The sequence below is a fragment of the Halyomorpha halys genome, unplaced genomic scaffold (assembly GCF_000696795.3).
Source record: "Halyomorpha halys isolate HHAL.00 unplaced genomic scaffold, Hhal_1.1 Scaffold10.1, whole genome shotgun sequence".
Lineage (NCBI taxonomy): Eukaryota > Metazoa > Arthropoda > Insecta > Hemiptera > Pentatomidae > Halyomorpha > Halyomorpha halys.
In genome coordinates, this window is record NW_027107501.1 from 1,148,541 (window position 1) to 1,173,448 (window position 24,908).

At 28.5% G+C, this 24,908-nt stretch overlaps 3 protein-coding genes across 5 annotated transcripts; 1 reads left to right on the forward strand and 2 right to left on the reverse strand.

The window, feature by feature from the left end:
• Window positions 1–4,730: 4,730 nt before the first annotated feature.
• On the forward strand, window positions 4,731–10,495 carry LOC106678380 (small integral membrane protein 14). 2 transcript variants are annotated; one of them, XM_014416867.3, is made up of 5 exons: window positions 4,731–4,798; window positions 5,162–5,248; window positions 5,336–5,384; window positions 5,460–5,593; window positions 9,193–10,495. In XM_014416867.3, exons 2-5 carry the CDS (start codon window positions 5,174–5,176, stop codon window positions 9,232–9,234), a joined length of 300 nt encoding a protein of 99 aa, XP_014272353.1. In that variant the 5' UTR covers window positions 4,731–4,798; window positions 5,162–5,173; the 3' UTR covers window positions 9,235–10,495. The 2 variants fall into 2 exon arrangements, with proteins under 2 accessions (XP_014272353.1, XP_014272347.1); XM_014416861.2 differs by having other exon boundaries at window positions 4,753–4,909.
• Window positions 10,496–12,572: 2,077 nt separating this feature from the next.
• Window positions 12,573–24,118, reverse strand: spn-B (spindle B). Of its 2 annotated transcripts, none has more exons than XM_014416886.2 (8): window positions 23,973–24,118; window positions 17,456–17,522; window positions 17,244–17,381; window positions 17,092–17,169; window positions 16,537–16,590; window positions 16,240–16,460; window positions 15,111–15,323; window positions 12,573–13,288 (listed from the first exon to the last, which is right to left on the reverse strand). In XM_014416886.2, exons 2-8 carry the CDS (start codon window positions 17,514–17,516, stop codon window positions 13,100–13,102), a joined length of 954 nt encoding a protein of 317 aa, XP_014272372.1. In that variant the 5' UTR covers window positions 17,517–17,522; window positions 23,973–24,118; the 3' UTR covers window positions 12,573–13,099. The 2 variants fall into 2 exon arrangements, with proteins under 2 accessions (XP_014272372.1, XP_014272363.1); XM_014416877.3 differs by lacking the exon at window positions 23,973–24,118 and adding an exon at window positions 17,598–19,439.
• Window positions 22,932–23,979, reverse strand: LOC106678120 (translation initiation factor eIF2 assembly protein). The gene has a single exon (XM_024361076.2). The coding sequence runs from the start codon at window positions 23,915–23,917 to the stop codon at window positions 22,979–22,981; it is 939 nt and encodes a 312-aa protein (XP_024216844.1). The 5' UTR covers window positions 23,918–23,979; the 3' UTR covers window positions 22,932–22,978.
• Window positions 24,119–24,908: the final 790 nt, after the last annotated feature.

The window sequence follows — 24,908 nt, forward strand, 5'->3', positions numbered from 1 at the left end:
CTACCACTCCTACAAACATAAACGTTATAAACTATCTTATAGTAAATTTAACTAGCTTTAATTAGAGTACTAATAGACATCTATACGTCACATAGTTCCTGAGTTATAGATTTCTCAAAATAAATTCATTAACTACTGTTTTTCAGTACATTTTTTATGAAAAATTTCTTTTTAAAAAGCTATATCTCGGAAACTATTGAACGTAAATAGCTCTATTAGGGCTCACGTTTTAGCAAATTTACTCTACTTTAAAAAATTTTCTCGTGTTGTTGGTAGTTTTAAAGTTATAGAGTTCCGAATGAAAAATTAATTTTTTTTAACGTTTTGAAACAGCCGCAATTTTTATTCTCCCTACCTATACTTGGCAGGCCCATCAATTTATACGTAATTTTGATTAAAGTAATCAAATTTAGGGTGAAATAACTGTTTTTTTTTTCTTTCCGGCTCATGTACTATTGCCACAGAATATGGGCAAAGCACTTGAAATGAAGTTCGGAGCTCTGTGAATCAATAGTACCAGCAAAATACTGGCAGTTCGTTTCTGTCTTTAAAGACAAAGTAAATCCGAACCCCAGTTCTACTTTTAGAATGGGCGCCAGAAAGCATTACCATGAAGACTATGCATGAAGGTATGCTGGAAAAGAATGTTTTTAAAAAAGCATTTTCTATCAAAGAAGTCAACTAAGACGTTTCATTCATTCCCAAAACTATATTCAAACATTCTCAATAGATTCAGAAACTTGCGGAAATAAAATAATCTCCCAGTTTATAAAATAAATTATTATTCATATTATAATATAATGTTATTATTCTGGGCTATGTTTACTTTCAGGAAAATTTTAATATTAACATTTCTGTAATTCAATTATGTAAAAAATGAATTGAATTCATGAAAATTGAGCTTTTTCATTTTTTTAATATTGAAGCCATTTTCGTCCCAAATTTTTATTTTGCCATGTGATTCACATCAATAAAACCGATTCAAAGGATAAATTCGAAAATATACTCTTTTTGAGAGAAAAAAGTAAAATAAAAAATCAACCATTACTTTTAAAATTTTTATTCCCTATAATCACAATAAATTATTGTAAATAGTACTTGAAAATCAAGCATAAACTTAATTATTGTACACAAATACATACTATAAATACAAAAGTACAAGAGGTGATGAAGAGGTTTGCTATGATACCATCAGCCTTCTGGGATTGCTGGTAAAAATATTTAACACCTTTGCCTTTGTTAATTTATTTTCGAAAAATATTCTGAAATTATTAAAATGGCAAACTGTAAGTTATAATAGGTAGAATGGAATCTAAAAAATGTTCTTTTTTATTTATTTCACCCATTATTTCTAGAGATAAGTATATGAAGAATAATTTTGCTTATTAAATCTTACCTTTTTTACCGAAGAATCGACGTCTATCTTGTCCCTTCAAAGGTGTGGCTGTGATCTTGTGATCCGTGAAGAAGTTTACTCAACAATGTTACCTTACCTTCCTAATTATAGCATGTCTCCCGAAAGAAATCATCTGTCAAATAAGTTCACTGTTTTCTTTCTTTTTTTTCTTGGGTCCTAAAAATCTTGGAGCTCTCCCTCCTTCTCCCCCCCCCCCTCTGCTCCCCTATGCTACGCCCATCCTTCAAAGTCTATACAATCTATCTTTACAACATCCGTGCAAAATTGGAAAAATAATCTGAGGTGGATAAGGTTCAATAGTGTATGGAATTGACGTGATGCCCATCATATAAAATATGTTGACATTTTAAAAATAAATTTTCCAGTAAGGGCTGAACATTTTTGGAAAAGATAAAATTACATTAGAAAAAGTAAGACGCATTCAGGAACCGAGAGCTGGATTGGAGCAGGAGAGAGCTAGTAAAGAGAGGGACGTTTGGTCCAAAACAATGCAGTATAGAGAGGGCATTCCTATACTGCATTGAACAACTGCAAACTTATCAGAAGGATCAAGTTAGAAAATCTATTGTTTGTAATTCATATAATTTAAAACGTTTTATTACCGAGGACAAGGAAAAAGGAAAAAGTTCCTTTTGTCCCCAATGTCATTGTTTTCGACGCGAAGATTAGTTGATTCAATGTCAGAGTGCCTTCAATGTATTTTGAGTCAAAGTAAGCCCCACTAATTTGTAATTATTAATGAATTGAATCTAATAAAAATAATGAGTACTTTTGACTCACGTTACTGGTTGATTATTTCGAATTATTTATTTATAATCCAATTATATGTGGTTCATAATATCAAATGATTTTATTTATCTAACTTACTGCAAATAATAGAATAATTTTTATTTTATTGTATTGAAAGCAGGTGTGCGAATACTTTTGAATTTGTAAGTGAAAGTAAAAATTGCCAAATTTTAAGAATAATTACAGTTGAAAATCAAAGTGGCCTCGCTGTGCTAGGTATGCCTATATCTTTCCGCTTTCTAAATTATATTTGATATTGGTATTTGTTTACAGAGACATCTTACCGGGGGGTATATAGGGAGAGTATCATCCTCCCTCCATAATTTAAAAACTCTAAAAGTAGGAAAAGTATATATTTGAGAACCTACTTCAAACTACAAAAATAGTGGCAAAACATTACTCAAATTGGTTATTTGCGCTATTTAGAGAGGTTAGTTTTAGTTAATTTCAGGGAATAATACAGGTACCTCAAACAAGGCACTCCGAATAAAATTGTTGAGAAATTATAGAGTTTACCATCACTTTATAAAAAGTGAGGAAACAATAGCCCCTTCAATAGTTTTCCTGACTAGTGCCACCATTATCCCATAGGAGGCCCATTGACCCTTATATCTGTTAGTTAAAATATATTCAAACAAATCGAAGATAAACTGAGAAGTACAATTGCTTCAAGAAAGTAGTTTCAAAATTGAGCTCTTTATCAGTGATTTATTTAAATAAATAAACTTTTAATAATTAATTCATGATGTTGCTAATTAAAAATCAAGAAAAGTACCTTTTTGAATGTTTAATTTTTATTTTATATAGATAAAATGAAATGATTTTACTCTGTGTTATGTGACGTTAAGTCCTCTAAGAATAATTACACTGAATGTACATTAAATTCGATTGTCTGGTTTATTATAATGGTCTAAAACTATATAATAAAAATAGTAAAAAAACAAACATAAGTGCTGAAGTTTCCAGCTTGATATTTATAAATACCTATAACATAACAATAAAATAATTGACTATCAGATATTAAAAATTTATAAATTGAATATATAAAAATTACAATTCTTGTTTTATTTTGTCAGATTTGAAGTAGATTAATAGTTGAGGCTGTAGAGAAATAATTTATGTTTAAATGAGCTTTATGAAGAGGTTATGTGGATGAGTTAGGGAAAGAAATTCCAGAAGGAGGTAGCTTGGATTATAAATGATTTTCAACTATTTATTGATTCCAGACGTTTTGACCCACAAAAAAGGACTTCATTTTGGCTGTTGTGATGAGAGATGAACTCAGCAATGGACCTAAAATTATTTATCCACAGTGGACAATATATATGTCCATTGGGTAGATCTCCACCCATCAGAACAGCCCTGATGAAAACCTACAATGTGAGCTGAAAACTATTTTTGTTTTATTTTCATAGTTTCTTAATTTTCAATTATTAAATAAATTAACGATGTGTACTAGAATGTTGTTTATAACCGAAAGTTTTTTTATAAAACAATTTAAAAGGCTCCGTCTCTAACTTGGAGGACGGCCACAGACCGTATATACAGACATACCTTTCGCTTCTTCAATTTTAAAGCGATATTTAGAATTTATATAAATTTGTGCCCTGTTTCTGAGTCAAGACTTTATACAGCATCGGATTTAATTTGAGGACCGTAACTATTCGGAATCTTACATCCGTTTCCCGTTTACTAGATTAAAATCGTTAAATTGTCACGCTATGTTCTGATATTGTACATTTAAAAATAATTACTAATATGCTTTAAAAAATACTTAAAATCGCCAAAAAGCAAAATACCATTTATATTTCATAGGATGGTGGAATTTCAGACGGATCGTCCTGAAGATAGCGGAAGAGCCTCAAAACGTTGATAAAGTTACATTATGTGTATAGTGGGGAAGTTGTAGAAAGAATTTTTTTCACAACTTGGCACAAAATGGCATAAAAAATTAAACCTTCCAAATGAAAAATAGTGTATAATTAAAGCTGAATTTAAATGTTTTCTCCGATAATTGAAACATTATTTAGGAAGCGTGGTAGAATCGTTTATTCTGTTATTTTATTACTATAGTTCCAGAAATGCTAAAACTAATGTTTTAGAAACTGGAGTGACTAACACTGTTTGCAGTAGAAATTTTAAGAATAATATTTATTTAATTATCTTTTGTGATCACTACTATGCATGTAACAACTGTTGATTTACCGAGCTATTTCAAACCGTACACAAATTAATTCTATTGTTGTAAATTATTGAGTAAAACTAATTTATTGATATTAGTCAAGGTAATACATAAAGGAAGATTAGATTGCAAATGTTTATTTCCCTAATTTCGTTTCTCTAAAAATCAGGCTGACGATATTTTTTTATTATATCATTAAATTGAAGTAGTATATCTATATCATATTTTTTTTTTTTTAATTTTTCATAAAAGTTTATTGTTTATAGATTGTGATAAAGAAAGGATTTAAAATAAGTTAATCTTTCTAATCCGTATCCTAATTTAAATTCCTTTCGCTACTCCGTGGAAGTTGATTGGCTGGCTGGTCACCAATGGGATTCTAACAAGTCTGTAGTTTTGTCAGCTGTGAGGTAAACAGTAAATACCAATACAAGGTTGATTCTCTAATTTTTATCGTAACATAGTCTCGCTTCGTTGTCAATACTGATTTGTGCATTTAGTTGATTTGTGTTTATCTAACAGTAAGTTTAACTTAAAGTTTTTTTTAACCTCAATGATACCTACCATACTGTATGTTCAACTAATATAATGAAAAATATAACCATTTATAACCAGAAATTTCTTTGTAAACTACTTAATTTCTATTGAAAATATAGTAATTCTGCCCTTATTGATACATCTAGAACAATTATCGATTAAAGATATCCTGTGTTAGGACATATTTAGTTGTGACATGATGACCTAATAATGTAATTGTTTCCTTACTTCTTCAGGAATCAACTAAAATGTCTGATGATGGTATGGATCTTTGTGAAAACATATGGAGCCATGAAATGGCTATGAGGAGGCTTCTGTTACTGGTCAGTAGCTGTTAAATATCTTAATATTCAACTCTCTTAGTAGTTAAAATAATTGAGTTTTTATTTTTATTTATTAATTTGTTCCAGTTGAGACAGTCGCAGTCTCAGTGCAATGATATCGAGTGCTTTCAACCAAGTAAGTACAACTCATGTTTTTTTCTTTATTTATATTGGCATTAAAAGTAGTTTTATTTGAGATAATATTACTCAGATCAGCCAAGAAATGATGATGGATTTATGATGATGACTCTGTGCTGGATGGTAGTAGCTTTTTTGCTATATTTCATGCGCCCTTCATCAATTCGGAATCGTGAAAAGGATGTTAAGCCAAACAACAGTGGAAATGTAGGTTGATATTTTTTTTTTTATTATCTATATTGAATGCAGTTATTTCTTCTTTTTATCTTATTTAATATTTAATTGGTGAAGAAGGATCAGAAATATTTTGCTTTTTTTGTCATTACCTGATATATTTTGGTCATTACCTGATATATTTTGTTCAGGTTTGTCATTTTTATTTGTTACAAAGTTTTATCCTAGATTCTAATTTTATGGTCCAAGAACCTTATTAAATGGCAAAGTTAAGATCAGATTTGTTATTACAACTCTGTAACTTTATAGTTTTTTATTTTTTTATTTTAAGTATTATTCCTGAATTCCATTAGATCCTATTTACTTCTCACAATCTCTTCATTGTTTTGAAGTTGTCTCATTAGAGGGAATGTTTGAGTGTGATTTTGTTTTCTATAATGGGTTTGTTATTAGGAAATAGTATTTGATTAATTATTGTGTCGGTACCACATACATCAAAGCATGAATATGCTTGTGACCTATATTAGAGTTAAAGCCTTTATTTTGCTCCTTTGTTTTAATACTGACATATCTAACAAACAAATAATGTTGTTATATTTTGGAATTGATGTGTTTCAAAAATATTACTATAGACAGGGATTATCAAAAAGTGACCAGAGTCTATTTGTAGAATATTTCAAATTGATTTTTTTTTTTCTGATGTGCCACTGTTCACCATTAACCATACAGCAGCAATTTTATTAAAACCTTGACCGAATCCATTTATATGACGCTTTGAATCCATAGCATTGACTTGCTGAAGTGTGAAGACTACTAAACCACACCTAGTAAAATCTTTGAAAATAAGGTTGTTTACAAGTGCATTACAAGCCACTTTTGTACCAATTTTAACTATTAAGCTGATACTGAAACATAAGATAAAGTAACCAATAAAACAGGACAAATTAATATTCCTCCCAATATATCTGGTGTCTACCCATCACTAAACTGTCTTTGAGACCTTGTTCTTTTGAGTTAATACTTGCTCCTAATGATTTCTTAATTCTATTTTCAAATCTTTGTTATTTGTCATTGATTATTTATTGATCGTTATTTAATTTCAATCTTAAAATTGAACTGTCTCAATGGTTTTTTTAAAAAGTATGTATATTTGTTTCTAACCCATAGAGTTTTTCACTATCACATTAGTTGAATAAGGTTTAGTCTACTACGATAATTTTCATAATTTCAGTAATTACTAGACTCAAAATGAATTAGTAAATAAATAAATAAAGTTATTAATCTTTGAATATATTAGTCCTAACTTTTTTAAAATTAAAAAATGCTTTTAATATTAGTATTAGTTTTTAAAACTTTGAGTCATTGAAATTAGTGTGAGGATAAAGATTTTGCTTGGCTTCCTCAAGTCCTCAACAGGTTCATTTTATTCTTCAGTTCTTATTTTACTTTGCTTGTTACCTAATTACAACAAAAGTTTTGTTAAGGACTTAATATCCTTCTGGATTCAGATTACTGATGTAGTATATAGTCTGGGTTCAGTTTTGGATATGAACAGAAACTTTGATTCCTGATACGTCAGTAGTAGATCTACTCTGTGGTCGTTGCTCAATCCAGGAATCACCCAACCTTTATAAAGTAGGTACCTGGTCCTTTTAGGAATAATCTTGGCTATTGGGCATGAAGCTGACTACATCGCTTCTTTTTATTACCTCAGTTGAGAAAAAGTATGCCTGTATTCACTGCAGTCTCCAAGATCTAATAGTAGAGGTATATGTTGTTTTTTTTTAATACTGGTCTGTTTGGTATCAAGATCACTGATGTTCAATGCAAGAGCTCGATATTAAGAACTCTTCTAGGTGGAAACACCTTTTTTTTCTCTGTTTATTTAAATCCTCACTTGTCAAATACAAAATTGACAAATTGCATATTACCTATCGGTTGCATTGAAAATTTCATTAACCCAGCAGTGCCTTTATCATTTTCGATTAACTTTCTTAGGTAAGCAGGCAGGGGCAAATCCATAGGTGGACTACCCTGTCGAATAATCTCTCATCTTATTCGATAATTCACCCCAATTTCATTAACACTAGATTAGACTTCCTTTTATAGCTCGACTCATCCTCTATTTTTTTTTTAGGATTAAAAACTAACTTGTCTGGTTGAAAATTTATAACATTTTCATCTCCAGATTGATAATATCTTCATTTTTAACAATATATATACATAGTGATTGCATATAATGTTTTAGGAAGGACTCAAATTATCACATCCTTCAAATAGCATAATTAAAATGATATAATATTTTGAGTCGTGTATTGCTATGTATGCCATGTATTGCTCTCTTTTAAGTACTCAAAATATATAATTTTTGATTCTTCGGTTTATTATCATTTTAAGGCTAAAGATTTCATCTCTACGCCACTCTGTCGGTTTGATTGAAAATATTCTGAAACTCCATTTTAAACTGATGATTGTAGTAAGGTGCAACATCGGGACTGTAAGCAGTGTGAGGGAGAAGTTCAATCTCATCTAATTTACTTTTTTATCTTATGTATTTAAAAACCCTTTACTAAAAAATCCATTTGACCTAGAGGTATTATTTTTGTCTGTAGTTTAGGGAGCATGCTTGCATTTTATCCTTTTTTTCTTTAAACCAAACTCTATCTCTTATTTTTTATTGTTTGAATTTATAGACTATGGATGTTTATCATTGCCCTTGTTGCTAAAAAAAATCATTTGGTTAATTATTAATCAGTAAATTACTTATTTAATGATGATTTTTTATACACAAATCAGATTCATATCAGAGTAAATAATCTCTGATGGCTTTAATGAAATTGATGGACTTGTTAATATTCTCCTCATTGCCACTCGAGGCCCTGGAGAGTTGTCGAGGAACACAACAATTTTCCATGATCTCTCTATATCGAAGACACTGCTCAAAGATGTTAATCACAGTCATAGCTACTTTCCAGAATCTTATATTTAAAGTTTAAAGTTTGATCAAATGACTAATGAAGTAATGATTTTCATTTACATTTACAATTTCATCTGACGTTTTACTCTATATGTCTGAGAATATATATATTTTTAGTTCTTAAAGATATAATTAAATTACATTTCCATTTAATGTTATTTACAGCATATTATTGTTGTAAAATATTTTAAAAAATTATTTAATAATACACTTCCAGAATGATTGAACACATCTCAAAATTGTTATTATGAGCACTTTTTTTTTTTTTTTGCCTCAGCTAGTAAACCTCAAACATTAGAATAAAACATTAGATGCATCAGTTAATCTAGTTTCAATCTGTTGTGGAAGAGAAAAGAGGCAAAAGGTCTTCCTTCTATGGTAATCACTTTAAATATAATATTATTTCTATCTGAAACTAACTTTTTCATTTGTGCCTTTTTCATCCTGGATATGTATTGTATTAAATACACCTAATTTTACTGAGAATCAAATAGAAGAGGTAATGTCTGCCATCTTAGAGAATCTGACCAATCGCAAATGTTGTGATGAAAGCACAGAAAGGATTAATTATTTACATACTAATTCTCATTATTATATCTAATTAATAAAATTCTCAGTCTGTTTTTTAATTAAATGATTTATTTTTAATTCCCAGGGAAATGGAGGTGAACCGCCAGCCTCTCCCCATGCGTTATAATTAATTTTTGTGGATCGCCCCATCTAACAGATTAGGTGTTGGAACATCACTATATCTTATTAAAATTATATATATACTTATATATATATACATATACATACATATATATACCTTTTGTTTTTCATCTTATTTTACCCAATGATACTTTATCAAACCATATTACTAATGATTAATTAAAAACAGTAATATTCATCGGACCATAAAATCTGTTAGCTTGGATAATTATGTATTTCATATTTAATATATATATTATTATTGTATGTGATATTCTAATAGCACTTTTATTTTTGGCTTTGTAGTCATTTTAAAGCACTAAATGTTTGACTTACTCTTTATCGCTGTTACGTTATTGTTTTAGTTCCTCGCTCATTTGTACATAGCCAAAACATATTATATGAGGATAAGGGGGTGTATATTACCAAGATACTATAAAATTATGTTGTTTTACTTTTGTATTTATAAAGCATATATGTATAATATGCCTCTACCATTTTTCTAATTCCCAGGTTTTGCATTTTACTCATTAATTGAAAAGAAATATTTTGATTTGTATCCTTTACTCAGAGAAATTTTTAGTAAAAGACAAAACTTTCAGTTTTTAGTGAGATTTTTTTTTAAAACATGGATGATGTATATAATTAGTTTACAATAATTCCTTGTAATTAATATTAATGGGCATTGAGTATGGTTGTGTGAGCTAAACTCGTATAAAAACCCTTCAAATGATTTTTATTTTATTTTTTTTGTATTTTGAAGAAGTTATGTTTTTTATAAAGTTGAAGAATTAAATAGTTAACGTTTATGTTGACTAAGCTTATGCTCAATGCCTCATACATTTACATTTATATGTATGAATAAAATAAAATATATTTTTACATAAAAGTATATTAATGATTATGAATATACGAGTTATTTATGAAACTATAATCGAGTTGTTCACAAAAATTGTCATTCTTTAATCTTTATCTTCTTTGTTAAATCAATTCATCAACTAAACTTTATGATAATTAACTTGATTCTAATTATAAAGCTTTATTTACTTTTATTAAGTAATTTAAGTTAATAAAATCCATTTTTCATTTATTTTCAATAACTCGTATATTCATAGCCAATAAATTCAGTTTCAAATGAACTTTTACTTTGTAATTTGATAATAATAATAAATAACTAATCCAAATTTGTTCTATAATAATGTATATAGTAAATAGACATTATTATATTATATTGTTGTTGCTTACGTTAAATATATTTTTCAGTTGTATTTTGTTTATTGTTAATTCTTGTTTCCCTACTAACTTTAATGAGTATTATGGATAAATAGCTCTGTGTATTATTATAAAATATTCTCCGAGTTTAATTTTTTATTCATCTACGTATTACTTTTACTTTTCTTATGTGTATATGACATATAATCATATGTCCTTATATCTATATTATAACCTCAATAATTTTGAATCCATTTCCTACAGATTTCCACGTTTTAAGGTCCTGATATCGGTATTGTACCCAAATATCGTAATATAGTCTGCCTATTAGATCAGCAAAGTTGTACGAAACTAAAATTATTTATTTAAAGTAGGTTGATCTCTGATGTATTACTGCAACTTTTTTGGCAAAATCAGTTTATGGGAAATTCCCCTCTACTTCATTGGTTTTATTACTTTATATATATATATAAATGGCTCTAATGGTTACGATTGAACTTGTTTTATCAATCTACAATTAAATGATATTTAATATCAGCATTGAAATAGTCTAAGAAAGTTTAAATGGGGAATTTATAACATATATTCCTTTAAAGTACCTTTAGCTTTCTTTATTTAAAATAGTTAACCATCTCTCATTGTTTGTAGTGATAACACAAAAAAAAATGGATAAATAATAACTATTAAAGAATATTATAATTAATTGAAGGCGGAACATTTTTCCAGGTAGAAAACAAATTTTACATGAATAAGAGTAGTAATGTATATTTATAAACCCTAAGATTTTAGAAAAATTAATGTCTAATATATAAAGTCTTACAAGATAATTTTAAAAAAGTGAAAAATCCATGAATAAATTGAATTTTTATTTGTTTTCATATTTTCATGATTATGACAGTATTAGTTTCTACATTCACTTGCTCATCTATACATGAAAGAAGGATAGTAACTGAAAGTCATTTGACTTGCATCACACCAGAATGTTTTTAAAAGGGTATTGCATTCTGCTGAATAAGTTCAATAAAACTAATGTTTAAGATGATTTTTTTATTAAAATTACTCATTTTAATTAGATTCTTATTACAAAGAATTAATCTATAAAATATATTGTTGTATCTATATTATATTCCCAAGGTCCTATCACTCTCTTAAACTTTATAACTGGTTTTTAATGAAACTTCAAAGATATCTATGCAGCAGGTAACTTTGAAATCATTAAGAACACTAATATTTTAGTTAAGAGTCACATTCCATCCAATTCATTGTATTACTAATGTTAAGTTGATGAAATTTGAACCTAGTCTTAAACAACTGTTTTGGTTCTCCAAACCTGAAGTCTGTGGACCACAACCATCCCCGACTTGTTCCCCATGGGGGAATATCCGAAAATTAGGTTGATTGCTTTTTTGTGGCACTTTTACAGTGGATTTTCTTGTTAAAATCTTTCAACTAAGACTCAAAAATCACAAAAGGTAAACAATAAAACAGTTCTGACAATAATGCCACACAAAATATGTTGCTGAACCCTCCAAGGCTCTTGCGGAACACCAGTTGGTAACCAAAGATTTAGATCAACTATGTATTTTTTGGTTGGCTTCTCATCCAGAGATTTTTAAAAAGCAGCAATTTTCTCTAATTTATTTTTAAACAATTTATTTTTGTTTGTTCATTCTATTTTTTTTAATAGCGTAAACCTCCTTGGTCATCAACGCCGTTTAATTCTTATTTATTTACACAATTTGTTTTGGAAAATCTTTTCCTGAACCCGCAGCTGAAATAAATATGCGGGTCTGATTCAATTTGGAAAAATCCTTTAAATTTATATGTTATCATTCACACTATTTTATAAAATTATTCAAAATAACTGTTTTTCTACTTTTTAAGATTTCCTTACACATATCTTAGAATATACATTTTTTCTTACCGTCAAATAAAATTAAAAAAATATATATTGAAATATGAAATTCAAATAATTTTAGGGATTTGTTTAAAATTAAATAGGATTATCAAAATCATAAAAAATTATGAAAGATAATCTTTTTTATTATATATAATGAAAACATTATTTTATAATACATAAATACAATATATTAAAATACATAAATACAGTATATTAAAACTAGGGCTAGTGACCAAATAAAATACAAAACTGATTTATAAGAATAACTGAACGATAAACAATAAAAATAAGAATAATTGTCTATAAATTAAAATTTTTACAAACAAAATGAAATTTACAAATTTTTATGTAGAGATGAAGATTTTTAAACAAAAAAATGTCAAAACAAATTAATAGAAATCATACAAAATTTTCTGCTGCTCTTTTAATTAAATTTTGAAAATCTATTTTTCTTCTCAATACATCTTTTTTTTTTAAAATATTTTACTGAACATAAGACATATGGTCAGAATTTTCCAACTTTTAGGGCTACCAGTGGTTCATTCAATCCCATATAAGAAGTAATTGGAAGTTATCTTCTTACTTAGATAGATCTTTAGATTTGGTAAACCATTCTTAATCAAATAATATACCTGAAACTGATCGACCATTTCTAGTTCAGTTAATTAAGGAAAATAGACCTCTCAATTCTTAGTATTTAATACATTCCTAATTTATCACAAAATATATTTAAAATAATATAAACACATATTTAATTGTGTTAAGTAACTATTCCAGATGTTGTTATTTTGTATGGTATAGAAGCCGAGGGTAAATTAGGAGAACTAATTATGTGGAAAGTCCGCTCCCTACATGGTGACAACCTGACTTGAAGTTTAGTCGTTACGAGATTGGCCCATGCTAATCCTAGACAAGGCAATGTCTTCCCAGTGTCTAGAGCATCTGTAACCTTCAACATAGAAATATTTTGATATAGTATGTTGATATTATACTTTATAATGTAAAAATTAAAATATTTAAAAAAAAATTCTATAAATTACAGATAATCATCACAGTGTGTGATTTGCAAAATGGAAAGAGAAAAAAAATACACATCTGGGGATTTCTTGATGAACCAAAAGTAAAGTAAAACATTTTGAAATATTTAACTGAAGGTTAACCATCAAGAAAACAAAACAAAATTTGTCTGCTTTTTCTTTCTAGGCAATTAAGTAAGAAGGCTATACTTAATACTTAATTGCCCAGAAAGAACAATATATTAAATGCCTTCTTACAATAAACTACTTAATAAACACAAAAGTGAGTCAATGAGACTGTTAGGTGAGTGAATAGTTTTCTTATATTAAGGAGATTCATAAAAATTATGACAACAGCATTCGCTTTATTTTCATGTCCCTTCCTCTAAAAAACTAAGTTAATTTATGAATTGCTGCCTCAAGCTATCAAAGGATGATATATATTTGTTAAATATTTTTCTCATGTTCAAATCCATGACATTACAATTGTCTTAAGAATCATAAATTTAATCTTAATTAAACAATTGTTGAAATTATCTTTTCCATTGTTTTTCTTCTAAGCCCCATGGGTGTATTGGGTTTGATAAATGGGGGGCAACAATAATGGGTGGAATCTCTTTTACTGCATTTCAAAAGCATTATAAGAAAAGAATGAGGAGAGGAATGTGACTGGAAATTGGAAAAGTGGGTTGAGTCTGCTGTCTGATGATGGGGCTCCCCAGATTTTGTGATGTCTGTGGTCAGCAAGTTAGTAGTTCTCAGTCGAGACTGAGACTGTTTATGTGTGTCTGCTACCTTTTGGGCTGTCCTGTTGGTGCCAGTGTTCTGAATGAGGGGTTAATACAGTACTGGAGGCTATAAAAAAAATTTGATATGCCTCCTTGAGATAAATTCTGTCACAATCAGTAGTTTGAGTGCTATATGTATGTGGTTTGTCTTTCCTCTTTGAAGTGAAGTATGTCTCACGATGTCTGGGTATACCACTCTTGAACTGTTGGTGTTATGTTGGTCAGCATAGGTAGTCTGTAGAGTAGGGATGGCTAGCATCAGGCATCTATCAAGGATGACACCCAAACATAATATGCTGCCTGCTGCTCTATTCTCACACCCTACTACCCTATAGACTACAATGTATTTAGGTTATAAAAACATTACTTAACAACTGGAAGAAGTAAATTTTCAGAAAGACAACACATCACATATTCCGCATTTGGTTCTAGCAAAATCCACAAAAATAGCCTCATCAGTAAATAAAGTGTGGTCTGACTATGATGTTTTCTGTACAGCGGCATATTTGTAGAAAGAATGACACTTGAAAACTATAAAAATGTGAAATCTGCAAAAAGTTTTTTTTTCTTATCACAAAACAAATGAAAGATCATCCTTGCCTAATTAAACTTACAACAAAAAGATCAATGAAGGTAGTAGGAAATAATGAAATAAACAGAGAAGATGCTGTTGCTGAAAAGTGCAGAAAGGAAAAGAAATCACTGAACCAAGATCTCTGATGAAGCTATACATGTGATGATATGATTCTCTGTTATAACTGTTTAGTCTCTGACGATAGGTATCCCTTAAACATCTGTTATCACACATTAAAGATACAATTTATCACACAGCCTTACAATATTAGTAGTTAATTAAATAAAATATATACTCTTTATATTGACAACATTTTAATACATATTTATTTTATAATTTTTTCTATGCAAAATAATTTATATTTAGATGATTTGAATTATTTTCTAATCTTACCTGATTGACACATAAAATAGCTGCACCAAAATATCTTGATAATTTATGCAATTGTAATCCTATGTCCCTCAGATCTTTTGCCCGAACAATTGACTCATTTATATTGTAATCTCCTCGAAAAACCGCAGCTATTGAATCGATAATTATAATACCAACTCTGATTCTCTTGAGCATTTGTGGTAATCTATGATATAAACACTGCTTCAAGGCATCCTGAAAACAAAATATTATCAATATTACAGACTTGAGGTATTTGTATTATTTGGAGGAAGATAGTCTGGGTGGTTAGGGCTGATAGAGTATGTGGTATCTACAGTGCAACATTAAAATAGTCTTTTCTCAGATCACAGATGAATAAATGTGACTCTTGGGCCAAGGGTGGCTTCCACTAAAATTTTAGTTTAACTTTTTTGGCTGAACCATATTAGACAGTTGAGGGAAGTATCGGTAGTATTTATCTGTGTTTTATTAGGTAAATATCATTTATATGAGTAAAATTAAATAAACTTAATATCAAGGAAGAACATTGAAATGAATAGAAATAAAAATAGAAAGAATCACACACAAATTTTAAATATTTTTAATTATTATTTAGGAACATGAAATTATATGACATAAAAAAAAAATTGAATTTGGGAATCTGTTGGTGGATTTTATAAAATACGAATTATGGCTTTCATGTATGTCCACCCATGATATAGATACTGAAGCAGCTTTTAACTATTAATGATGTGGTTCGTTACTCTTACATCTTCAAAAAATACAACTGTCCACAAAATTTTTAGATACTAAATAAGAATTCTTTATACTAATTTAGAATTTTGATAACAAACCCTCTTAACAAGTTTTTTATTTATTTATTGGAGATTGTTTTATTTTCAATTTACATATATTCACATCATATTTAAATTTAAATTAATTTAACTCAGCATAGAAATTGTAAATGTTCAATTGCAAATCAGACATCTGAAATAAATTTGAGTGTATATAAACCTGCAAAATAAATAAACCAACATGTTACATCTGATTCATTCAGCTGTAAAATCATTGTCTAGTGACCATTATTGCTATCATTATATTATTTCAAATCTTTTGTCTTATATGCGATAAATTAAAATTTTATACAAACAGCATTTGCTATATGATCAACATAAATGTTGTCGCTAAATTGATAAGTCCCAATAGAACTTTTAGCTGCTTCTTCCCGAGGAAAACTTTTCAAAAGTTGATGTAAGCGAGTGGATGGGAACTTATCCTCAGTACAGATATAGACTGCACTGCGACCTAATCCACCATATTCAGAAGGATATTGTACTGTTATAGAGAATTGTAGGCAGAATTGAGTTTTTCCTGAAGAAAGAAAAAAAAATTGTAACATAATTTGAAGAAACTATCTACACTTCTATAAGCAACATATAAATTTTACCTGCTCCACTTTCTCCTGATAACTCTGTTATACCTCGACAAGGTAGTCCACCACCTAATAACAAAATAATGTTCTTACATACATACTATCAACATACAACATGATCATAGGTACATGACAACAACATATACTGATAGGTGGACCAATCAGATCATTAACTAGTGTATAAAGCACCAATAACAAATTCATTGCATATTAAATAATTAAGTATAACATGGTTTCTGCGATTTTCTCTTCTAGAATTGTCTAAACAAAGGAAGAAGGAAACTTCGAAGTGATACATGAAAAAATGACCTTTCAAGACCTGGGACACAAAGTAAAGAGATTAAAATAAATCAATTAAAGTTTTTTGTCATAAAAAAATCGAATAAAAGATTGAAATTCTAAATTACTCCTTTTATTTCAATAGTCTTAGTTCAATAAAAAGATAAAATCGCAAAACCTACAGAGGCATGGCTAGAGAGTAAACATAGTTTAATTTAAATTTACTATGTCTTTTAAATTGAGATGAATTCTATTGAATCAAAAAAATACAAAACATATTTTGATACTTACCTAAAATTTGATCTATTAATGGACAATCCAAAGAGATATGTTTCACTTTCTTTTTTAGCTGATTTTCTACAGATAAAACTGGTAAAGAAAATAAAGATCAATTTTAAATAATGAAAACAAAAAAATTATGTCTATTTTTTAAAGTTATATACCATTTCTAAAACCCTGAGGAAGAATACTTTTGGCAGCAATATTTTTAAGTGTATTTATGTCATTATTTGAAAAATTTCCAATTTCCATTAGTTCTTGATTTCCCATCAACAATATTTTTTCAATTGAAAACAAACCAACTACGGGATGAAAACACTTATTATAAAAAACATTAAATAAAAATTAGACAATAATTGACTATTTCATGACCCACCTCTTTCAATTTCATTCCGCAGCTTAATATCAGATATACACATCACATCAAGTCTAGCCATTTTCACCTAAAACAAAATGAGTAAAATTTTTCACCGTTTGGATAACACAATTTTACTAATATTGTGTGTTGATAAGTTAACCTGATTGTATTGACATTAATTGGGGCGTTCAGTTTAAAGAGTGATAAAACTCATTTTAACAGAGCAACTTCTAGGAAAGATGTTCTCAAAAAGCACATATCTTCTGTGGAAATTTTGGCAGTCTATCTTGATTAATGTAATGAACAAACATTTGGTGAATAAAAAAGTATTGTTTACCCCTCAAAAAGTATGATTTTGATCTTAAATATTTATCATCTTTTCTTTTCGAATGACATTATTTATCGATCAAATTTACAAAATATGTAAGAGGATATAGAGAACTGTAATTGGGAAGTAGAATATATTTAACTAAAAGAAATATTAATACAGGCTAAACTTGAGTTCTTTGTAAACTATATTGTTCTTGTTCATAATGACAAAGGGAAACTGAAGCAGGCCCTAGATAAATGGCAAAAAGTGGTTCTTAGGAAAGAAATAAACTCTGCAAAAAGTAAAGTCCTGGGCCCTGTTTCATAATGAAAGTTAATAGTATTAGTTCAAAATACAAATATAGAAGCAGTGTGTTAATTGCACTAATACTTTTTTTTTCATAATAGGGAGGACTATTAGTGATATTACAGGAGTTAAAAAGTACTGAAGTACAAGTTACTATTTTAAAAGTCAGTGTAATTGTATTAGGTTTAATTGACAAGACTAATAGTATTAGTTTGTACTTTATTATGAAACAGGGCTCTGGTGATCTCTAGGAAGGAGGAAGATGTAAACCTATTTTGTAACAGTGAGGAATTGAAACTGTAGAGGACTTCTCTTATTTAGATACAATATAGACAAGACAGTGTCCAGCAGAATTGTAAAAGCTAATATAACATATTATCAGATTGGCAAGAGAGAGGTCACTAACGAGGTGAAGCTTCACAGCTTACCTTTACATCTGTTTATCTTTCGGTTCTACTTAATGGAACTGAGAATAGGGTGATGTTAGATAGACCTATAACCTGTATAACCACCATAAAAAAGAAGTACCTCAACCGAGTGGTAAGGGTGACACAAAGAGGCTGAATTAGGGAGCAGTTGGCCATAGCCTCACTGAAATTCACCATCCATAGGCATCAACTATGATTCAGAAATATATATATAAGATACACCAGAAACAAAAACCAAGAAAAGTAATAGAAGTTCAACAAACAGGAAAAGACCAAGAGGCAAACCCTATATACTGTATAAAACCAGATTGGGAATTAAAAAGGGAAAGTCTTGGTGAATTGAAACTCTTGGCACAAAATTGAGAGAAAAGGTTCACATGAATATTGGCTCCTCTATACTGGAAGGGAAATAAGAGCAAAAATATTTATCATTTTGAAATGTTATGCTATTTCACTTAAATATTTAATTAATCATGTATATGTTTTATTTCTCACTTTTTTCATAATTTTCATTTTGAACACCTATTTACTTCCTGGATTTCTGTATGTATATTATTTTGTTTTTCTTCGCTCTTTCATAATTTTAATAATATTCTCTTACTGTTTTTTATTCTTATTTTTCTAATATTACTTATGTAACAGCATAACATATTTCCTTATTATACTATATTTCCTTTATCTAATATGGTTGTTATCTAGTTTTTTGTCCTGCAGGACTTAAATTCTGGCCGAAATGTTGGCACTAATAAAATATGGTTTAATTGTTTGTGTTCTTCACTGATCACACTCACAAGCATCTTCTCATTTTATGTCCATGGCCAAGTAATGCATCAGCATCGTAACAAAAATAATTGTAAACCTTTAAATTGACAGAGTGAGAAGTCCTTTTTCTCAATATTTCAGAGAAAATCTTTTTAACAATGACTGAAAATTCCTCAGATTTTTAGTACAAAAAATTTGTATTTTTTTTCCTGCTTGATAATAATGCTTATTAGGTTATAGTAACAAAATATAAATAGATGTTTTGTTTAAAGGTATTTCAAAAATAAATTTTTACTTTATATTTTATAATCATTATCAATACACCATATAACCTGATAGTTTCTGGCAATTCATTTATATCATTGACAGAAATTTAATATATTTATCAGTCATGATTGATTGAATGTACATATTTCAACAGATCAAGCATGTCCTTTTTTTCTTTAGTTTCTGGGGGGGGGATTGGTAAAATTAAAATAGATTCTTTTAACATGATTTTCATTTTAAATATATTATTTCAATTTCTTGAGACAGGTAATTATTTATTAAATAAATCAAAAATTGTATTCTTATTAGTCTCAACACTTTTTATTTCAACAGTCCAACGTTTCGGCCATTTCAGCCATCCTCAAGGTCTTGTTCAATTGTAAATTCTTCCTCACATTAAAATTTAAAATTTGTTTTGCAGGCTATTCTGCCCAGGTCATTTATTATAAGTTAAAAACCTATTTGTTTATTTAAAATCATAAATATCTAAATCTTCTTATTTAAAAATTATCCACCTAATCACAACCATATACACAAACCATTTATAAATGGTTTGTGTATATGGTAGTGATTACAAGTGATTAAATACTTCCTAAGTGATCTACTGATTTAGTTGTTGATTCTGACTTACTGAACACTGCAGAGATAAATTATCAATAAGAATTTACTACTGTACATAGTCATTATTTATTCCTAGTAAGGAATAAATAATGACTATAGTAAGGAGGTCATGGGAGGATTAATGGATATGGATTTGCCTATATCAGATGTGACCCTATGAAAACAATTGGGCTTAGTTATCCTAGCAATTGTAAAATTCATTCATTTCTTCTATAATAGTTTTTCAATGTGATTAGTAATTATCTAAATGAGCCATTTAGTTTATGATATTCTCACTACAAATTGGACCTAAAGTCTAATCTGTAAGATATTAAGTAGTTTGTGTAGAAACAAAGAACCTTAGTAAACATTAACTAATACCTAATGAGCAAGTGGGGTGGGTATATGGTTCAGTACAAAATGAACTATGCGGTAAGATCAATATATAAAGTTAAAGAGTAATTAACTATATAATTTAAAATAATAAAAAAATATTTAGTAGCAGTTGTTAGTTATCAATTTGTTTTGGTTAGTTTTCTAAAAAAAATTACAAAATTTCAATAAGAAATTATACAAAAAATGACCTTTAAAGAACTATTCAAGAATATAAATGAAAAAAAAAAAATTAAGAACAGTAAAATGCAAGATGGAGTAAATAAGTAATCATGATGCAATAAGAAGAAAAATTGTGATATGAAAAATTATCTGTAATTAAAAGTAAAGAAGAAGAGACTTTTGGCCATTTTTCAGGTCTTTAAATGTAACAAAATATTGAAGATAAGAGGATGGTCCGAAACATCAAAATGATTAATTTATTGAAGCAAAATTGATAAAATAGAGAATTGAAATAAGGCTATTTAATCAATCACTCAGAAAGAAAAAAGCAGAAAATCTAATCTATAAAAATAACATCTCATTTTAACTGAAATGGACTTAATCACTCGGTCAATTGAACACTTTAATTAATAACTAAAGAAAAAAGATTATAAAACCATAATGATACTTTTCTAAAGGATATTGTAAGATGATTGTGTGTGATTAATAAAAGGAAGATGATCTGAGTGCAGTCAAAAAGCAACTCAAATAGTATCAAACTAAGAACTAGTTATTAAGAGCTAATGTTGCAGGTCATTTCGTGTTGAAATAAAGGCACAAAATCAATTCATTCTGTGGCTTTATACAAACACAAAAGTGAAAATGCCAAAACTTTGGCTCTTATTAAATAGTTTTTATAATATTTGATTAGCTCTTTGATTGCACCCAGACAACCTTCCATTTATTAATTAATACTTTTCTAAAGTATATCCTGTTAATTATTTTTACTGGAGCCCACTAACCCAGTTATAATCCATAAAAAATAATCCACACAACTATTGTCAAAAAAAACCAACCAAAACACAAAACAATAACAACCCTAATCAGATGAGAAAACACCTGGAAATAACATTGTGGACAGAATATGACTAACACTCTTCATAATAACATCCTAACAACCTAGCAAGTAAGGAAAACTAATTCCAGCCAATTAGAGTAGACAGCTTCAAATACCAAGGAATTTTTCTCCTTCCTAGAACAAATATAAGAAGCATAAAATATTTTTATGTCTCCTTCCATAAGTAAACATGTAATATCTACTATGAAGGCAGCTTCTCTAAAGAAAAGTTTATGATATATAATATTTTTATCTTAAGGATGATTCTAAAACCAATGAGAGGATTTATAATGTCAACACCATTTTTTCATTGATTTTTGACAATCTCACAACTTATTTCACTTAATTAATTTACTATAATTTTTTTTTTTGAGGGGGGGATTTAAATTTTATATTAACTCTCAGGTTAATGTTTTATAAGATAATTAAATTTTACTTGTCATTCATCTGTTCATAAAAAATTGGATAATAATCATTTATTGATGATTTATTTTCTATCAAATATATAGAAAAATAATACAAATTGATGAGAAAAAATAGAACTACTTAATTTTTCTTAAATAGTCCTTTTTTTGGTAACATTTAATATTAAATTTAAATTTTTGATATTTTATTATGATTTTAAGAAACCAACATTTTTTATTTCATTACGTTGACTTGTTAGAAAAATTACAAAAAATGATATGGTTCATTTATTTCTCCAACATGCGGAAAAATAATAAAATTCCTCAGAAAAATTAACTAACTCCTTGGCACGACAGACCAATATGGTCCTTGGTCTGCTCAATATGTTTTCACCAGATGACCCTATCTTGTGCATAGTCAGAAACATTAAAATTACATAATTTTAATTTTTTTTTTTTTTGGATTTCTTAGTTTTGCAGCTTTTTATATTTTTATAAGGAAATGCTTCCTTTGACATCACTACCTGATCTCCTTTAAAGTCATTTTATATTCAAGACCTTCTGGTCATGTGATTATTCTTCCAGTGCAGAAATAAGTTGTCAAACTATACCAGGCTCTCTTAATATATAACTATAAGACCTGTTTGTGTTTTTTCTGCTGACCGCACCCCATGACCATCTTCTCCTCTTATAAGGCCTAATGAATGTTTCACGTCCTGAACCACAAACCTAAGTTAACAGTGGAAAAGATACACTGGCACATAATTTATGTTTAATTATAATCATGCCTAAACCATGTTTCTTTAAAAATAATTTCAAGTCTATTTCACCATTCCATTTAAAAAACATTAATCTGTTATACACTATCTATATAATTTTTTTATATCAATATAAAATAAATGCAGTTTAGCTTGAATATATAAGCTGCTAAACAAAGATTTGTCCTCATAAATATTGTCAATCATGGTACTATAAAAAAACTATGTTTGGAAAAAATGTTTATTAAATAAAAATACAGAAAAGAATGATAAATTATTCGTCAGATTTCAAATCCATTTGGGTTTGAAGCAGTTCAACGAGGTTATTGGAGCCAGATGACATTGTCAAATCTACTGGTAGACCAAAATGTTGTGATAAATTTGAAGGTTGAATACCAATTTCTTCTCCAATAAACCTGAACTCAGGTGAAAGGTCTTCATCATATTTTAGATTAAGAACCTCATTAATAGTAAAGAGGTATCCCTCAACGTCTTTGCTGTTCAAAGTATTAATATCTACAAGTTTGATTCGAGACCCAGAATTCCACAATACATCAAACACAAAGTTATTAATCAACAATTTATTTTTTATTATATCTTGAAAAAATGTCTTTATATCACTTACAATATTAAACTTGTTCAACAATATGTATCTATGAAACTCTGATTTACTACGTTGTGTAATTGCAATCAGTTCATTATTAATAACAAAACATCTAAATTCAGAACCGGGGTGGATATCTTCCCATTTTTTCATAACAATATAATGGTTATTTGAGTGCATCAAATCCCTCGAAATTTTATCAGAACACTTAAGTAGCAAATATGCATCTTGCAAATTACTACACTTCAAACAATTGTTTGTTGCTACCCATGCTGCATCAGTAGGTGCACTCCAATTCATTTTTATGAATGCACTTCCACCAAAACTGTCTAATGTACTTTTAAGCAGTGCACTGAATTGTGGAAATGAAGGTGTTTCAACTTCATCATCGTCTTCACTCTCAGAATCCCAGTTAGAATAGGTGATGTCATCTATGTTTTCACTTCTAACTTTTTCTATAGTAGCTTCAGTTGGTATTGTGACAACATCTTTTCTCAAATACTCTAATACTTCTTCAGGGACAGGTATACACACTGATTTAAATGTATACTTTTTAAATGTAGGATACCAATTTTGAAAGGAACAAACATCTTTCTCATCAAACTTCATTGTATTTAGAATCAGAGTTAACTTTTATTGAATTCAAATAATAATATGAATATACCTTTAATACCTCCTTGAAATATTATATTAACATCAAAAACTCAAAATTATCAAATAAAAACTTTGATAAATGTATATTAAAAAATAATTTATTTAATAACTTATTTAAATGAAAACAAAAAAAAAATTAACGAAAGGGCTTTTGTTTCATATCAATAGATAAAGAACGATTCACTTAATGCTAAGAGATCGGTATTTAGAAATATTACAAGAATCATAAAACAAAATCTTCATAATTTTTAGTCTGCTTAAATAAACACTACATAGAAATTATAATTTAATTTTGAACGTAGGTTTTAATTAGATTTCGTTATAAATATGAGAATAAATTTGACATAAATATGATGGAAAACTAAAATGCTTAAGCATGAAGATAAAGAAATTATTGTATACTAAAAAAAAATAAAAGCTTTTATATCTAAAATCAAATTACAAATATCTGAATAATCGAAGAATATGTCGCTCCTTTTCTTTTAATAGTGGTCTTCTAGCAAATAAAAATGTCAAAATACAGAATAAAATAAAAACTTTTTTTTGTCAGAAATGCCATTGTTAAAGTAAATCAGCAATATATGTAGTTATATACACAGACTAAGTTATTTTTTTCTCTTACCCTTACTTTATTATACAATAATATACGAACAAATATATGAAACGGACAAATGTATCCCTATATTCCTTAGTAGCATTCCAAAGCCCGCTACATGTATTGGTGTCGTCATTGGCGCTAGGTTAGATCGTTAAGTGAGATCTCACTAGTGCTGAAAATGAGGGTCAAACTACAGAGCCCAGATAGATCACTTCCCTCTGTGAGTACGCATTATGCCATGGTCCCTTGCCACATCTCAGACCTGGGAGAAAGGATGATCTCTTTGAACAGAAAAGTAGGATTAACGGTCCTCTAAGAAAGGACCACCAATCCTCAATAAAAATATAG